We start from the raw sequence: 5000 nt of genomic DNA on the forward strand, positions 1-5000 counted from the left end.
TTGTTCTGGTGTACACAATAATCTGGATTGATTCATATATTACTCTTTTTTCTATCAAACAAATCAAAATGAATATGAATAATAATAACAATAAATTTATTCAGATACAAAGGGATGGTATATTCCTGGGCTCACGAAACAGAATGAAAGGGAAAGGGACCTAAAAAGATTCTGTCGATTCATTCCTAGTCCAATTGATATGTGACTGAATCTTGTGTATCAGAGTCTAACTGACTGAATCTGTGTATCAGAGTCTAACTGACTGAATCTTGGTATCAGAGTCTAACATAAGGTATGTATTTATTTGGCATGTTCTCATATACCAGGCGCGTGATAAAGAGGGAAATTGATTGTAACATCAGCGAATTCCAAATTGCTTATACATATGGATCCTGACATACTGAAACGACTCCCATTATTGGTATCAAACCAATAACGATTCATACAGGCTAAATCTTCTAATCGATGAGTGGGCCAAAGAAACACTTTCCATTTTAGAGAGTTATTTGTATCTGTATCAAAATGCTTATCCCTATTTACAAATTTCTCAAACCCCTGCGCATTAGTCTTAGCTCTATTGCAAAATACTGGATTCTTATTCACAAGGTTCCTATTTCGGTAATTGAAACGGCTTATAATTCTCAATTCTCTACGATGGCTAGGAGATAAAATATGTTCAGGAACAAGCAAATCATAATTATTATTGTCCCCATTCACACGCACTCCTCCGTGTCGTGCAATCGAGCCATTCAAGTCATTCTTATCAATATGTTTTTTTACCTGGTATCCTCGATTAGTTTGGTACTGAACCTTATGGGTCAATGAAATAGCTATGGTTTGATACATAATCGAAATTCCATCCCATTTGATAGACAAACGAACCGGTTCAACAATAAATATTCCCCTTTTTATCAATTCTGGAAGAGACAAATCCTTATTAATCAGCATTACATCTAGACCCATTTCTCCTCTTTGAATAGAGGATATAGCAATTTCATTCGGATTCATAAGTCTAAGCAGTAGACAATATACCTTGATATTATTGGTCATTCTTTGATTGAAAGAATCACCCCATCGGAGTTGAAAAAGAAAATATTTTTTCAAAAATAAGTCTAGTTCCGCTTCCTTCTTGCTCTTGAATTTCTTTTTCTTTCTGCGTTTCTTAATATCTGAACCCGCGGAATTTGCTCCAACATCTTTTTTTGGTTTCTTATATCAGATATAAGATTTCCTTGGTGCTGTCGTTCTTTCTCGTCCCGGTTCCCATTCTCTAATTCAAGATATCCCTTTTGATTAGATTCTACTTTTGGTTTTGGATTAAATCTTTCTTTTTGATTAGATTCCACCTTTGGATCTATATAAAGATCGCTTGTTTGTTTCCATGAAAATCAAATAGAAGCAATTTGATTGGTATGATCCACGGATTAGTCTTATATCGATCGTAAAGCGGCACAAATTCTGGTAAGAACCAAGGGCGCAGATTCGATATAGTATGATCTAACATTTGTTCATTCATTCCCATCCAATCAAAAAATAACTCTTTTTGCTTTGTTTGGATTTCTTGATGAATTCTGATATAAAGATAAAGAATATCTTTCTTATTGGTCCCAGTCTTAGTAGTTTTCTTTTTTTATTAATGAAAGTTCTGATACCCGTACTAGTCCTAGTTTCAATATTGTTTCTAGGGTAAAAATTGGTGATTCTCAATTCCAAATATTTTCTATCTAGATTTGGATCCCTATCAATTGTATATTTATCTTCTAGGCTATCATTTATAGTTGTAGCATAAAACGATTTGTATTTATGTGTATTGTAATTAGAAATCTCTCCGTGCCTGTTTACTTGTAATGGTGATCCATAAATATTGGAGTCTTTCACATCTTCATAATTAAGATATTTATATGATAAAAGATCATATCTGTAGTGTTTTTTAATTTTTTTTTCGCAACTCGGACTCTTCAATAAGTCCAATTTATATTTATAATAATCCTTTTTACCGGAATGAATTAATTGGTCTTTTTCTTCATATGAACCCAATTTTGGTGAGTCGTTATTTTTAATCGTAAAATGCTGATTGACTTTCTTTCTCCATTTTAGAGGTGCTAATCTAGACCATTTGTCATGGGAGAAATTGTATTGATAATGGCTCTTTAACCAGTTTTTCCATTCACTCATTCCAGAATTCCGCAGTTTCTTGTGTTTTGATTCTGAATCAAATATTCCTCGTGTATGGAAATAGTCATGGAAATAGTCTTTTATTCTATCCTTAATAAAAGGATATGTTCTGTAGTAATGAAATATGGATTCTGACTTATATTTGTTACTAACTTGGGTTTGCAATAATTTGTAAAACACATAGGCTTGAGACAAAGAAGATAAGTCGCAGTAAATCGGTGAATTACTATCACTACTTATATTAGTAGTATAAGTAGAAAGAGATTTTACAGTCGAAATGAAGGGAATTATATTTGGATTCGTTTCATTAGTATCCTTTTCCTTTATTTCGTCATTGTAAGTGTATCCATTTAAAGTATTTTTTGTTGAGTCAAGAAAAAATTGTGCATTGATCCTGTAAATGTTAGTGATACATAGAAGGATACCCATGTATATTCTTTCAATGAAAGATTTCATAAAAGAGTTCCATTTAGAGATTAATGGGGCACTTCTTCTTTTTTTAGATATTTGAAAAATATGTTTCCGTGATTCGGTTCTTTTATTACTAAAATTTCCCTTGTTAGTACTAATATCTATATCCTCAATATCTGGAGTTAGAGGTTTTTTTTCTTGTCTTTTCTAATCTTTTCTACTTGATCCCAGATTTTGGTTGTCTTATCAGCCAGATCATTAATTTTTCTTTCTATCAGTGAATCATTTGTCCAATCTCCGGATACAATTATAATGGGTGATTCATGGATGATTTTTTGGAATCTTTCTCATTTTGACTTGGTTCTTCATTTTGACTTGGGTCATAGACTCGCGTCACTAAGAAAAAGAGTTTCTTCACTTTTCTTTTTATAAATAGAACTATTTTGATAATCCATCTTATTTTTTCGTTGAGAATCTTTAGAAAACCTTTTATGTTGTCTTTTATAATTCTTAGAAAGAAAAAACCTGTCTTTTTGACTTTTCTAATTTTTTTTTCGAGTGTTTTATTAATGGGTTCAAAAAAGAAAGGTTTTTTTCGGGGAGAGCCAAAGGGGACTTCTGTTTCCATCCCCCAGATCGTTAAAAAACAGAAATTTTTTTGTTTTTTTCTTAGATCCTTATGATGGGATCGTAGCTTTTTTCTATGCCAAGGTTTCAGAGAGAAAGGAAATAGGATTTTTATCTGAATACCGTCTGTTAACCAATCTTTTGGAAATTCTGTTTCCGATAATTGAACACCATTATATGTGCATTTGACATGCATTTCCCTACTCCATTCGGTCAAATCTTCATACCACTCAGGGAATTGAAATAATAACATACGACCAATATTTTTAACTATTATCAATGAAGGTAATATGATGTATTTTCGAAGAATCGAGTGGGTTACTAATATGGAACTCCTTATTGCTTGAGCAAATATAATATTATCCCAAGTTTCTGCTATTGCTATCCGTTCCTCCTCCTGTCTTTTATCCTCTTTTCTTTTATACTCCTCTTCGTGTTCTTTCTCCATTTTCTCTTTCTCTTTTGCCCCTTCACCCACATAATCAGATGTTTGTATTTTTGGGCTTTTTTCCTCCATCCAATTCCTAAAAATGAGGTTCATCATCCTTGAGATATCAAAAGAAAACAAAGGTGTTTTGTCTATTCTGTCAAAAAAAAGGGGGAGTGTACATCTGTTTGAAACATTTCCCAAGTGACTGTTTTACGTCTTTGAGCCCGCATCGACCCTTTGATTATATCACGACGAAAATCTGATTGTTGCGAGTAACGTATCAAGGCCATTTCATGTTCTTCTGCTTGATCACCATTTCCTTTTCCTCTTTGATCACCATTTTTGGCTTGATCACCCTTTTTCTTTTTGGCTTGATCACCATTTCCTTTTCCTCTTTGATCACCTTTTTCGACTTGATCATCACTATTTTTTTCTTGATTACTATCGGTGGTATTACTGATATTATCAGTAGTATTATTGATATTATCATTGGTATTAATGATATTATCAGTGGTAGTATTGATGATATTATCATTGGTATTAATGATATTAGTATCCTCATCGGTATCAGTGTCAGTATAAATTACTACACGTTTGGCTTTTCTTGAACGAATCCCGTGATCCTCTGTGGATTCTTCCTGATCATCTTCTTCCTCCTCCTCCTCCTCCTCTTCTTCAAAATCCAAATCAGAAGTCAGTTTGTATAACCATCGAGGAACCTTTTTCTTAATTTCTTCAATTTGAAGATTACTCATTTTTTGATCATTCGGATCAGCTCTAACCATATCGAATACTTTTTCTTCTCCCCAAAAGCAAATTGTTTGAAACGAGTTCTTGATTTCTCAGCTTCTTCAGCTTCTTCTGTAAATTCACCAATTGAGACTGATGAATCCTCAATGCCTGTAGATAATGATTTTACGTCAAGTTTATATATTTCGTGTTCCAATTCTCGTTCAAACTCTCGATAATCCTTGGAAAAAAGGATACCATGAATCTTATTTATCCAAGCCATTTTGGTAGACCCCCGTGTGGAGGTAGTTGAATCATTCCTAATTGAATATAAATACCCTTTTTTTATTGTTCCACGATAAGGTCCGTTCAAAAGAGGATCATAAAACTTAGGTAAGCATTCTTGTTCCTCTTCATCATTGCACAATCTGGCTCTTTTTTCGACCACATCGAGGATAAGAGATCCTTTGTCTATAGCTTCAATTCGATTTATGAATTCGTTCCTTAAGTTATCTCTTTGTTTTTTAGTGGTCGAAACCCATTCATTAGAGAGGGCCTCCGCAGGTAGTTTTTCCGCTGTGCGAAAAGACATCTTTTTTTGTATCATTTCAAAAAAAGTAGACAAACT

The 5000-nt window shown here is 33.2% G+C and overlaps 1 protein-coding gene and 1 pseudogene across 1 annotated transcript; both read right to left on the bottom strand.

Annotated features, from left to right (window-relative positions):
• Positions 1-1512: 1512 nt before the first annotated feature.
• LOC126409493 (protein TIC 214-like) lies at positions 1513-2631 on the bottom strand. The gene has a single exon (XM_050075468.1). The coding sequence runs from the start codon at positions 2629-2631 to the stop codon at positions 1513-1515; it is 1119 nt and encodes a 372-aa protein (XP_049931425.1).
• LOC126409492 (protein TIC 214-like) overlaps positions 1570-5000 on the bottom strand; it is a 4675-nt pseudogene continuing 1244 nt past the window's right edge.

The sequence above is a fragment of the Nymphaea colorata genome, unplaced genomic scaffold (genome assembly GCF_008831285.2).
Source record: "Nymphaea colorata isolate Beijing-Zhang1983 unplaced genomic scaffold, ASM883128v2 scaffold0449, whole genome shotgun sequence".
Classification (NCBI taxonomy): domain Eukaryota; kingdom Viridiplantae; phylum Streptophyta; class Magnoliopsida; order Nymphaeales; family Nymphaeaceae; genus Nymphaea; species Nymphaea colorata.

Excerpts from the sequence above, each read along its gene's own strand:
- LOC126409493 (XM_050075468.1), bottom strand. The coding sequence starts at position 2,631 with ATGAAATCTTTCATTGAAAGAATATACATGGGTATCCTTCTATGTATC.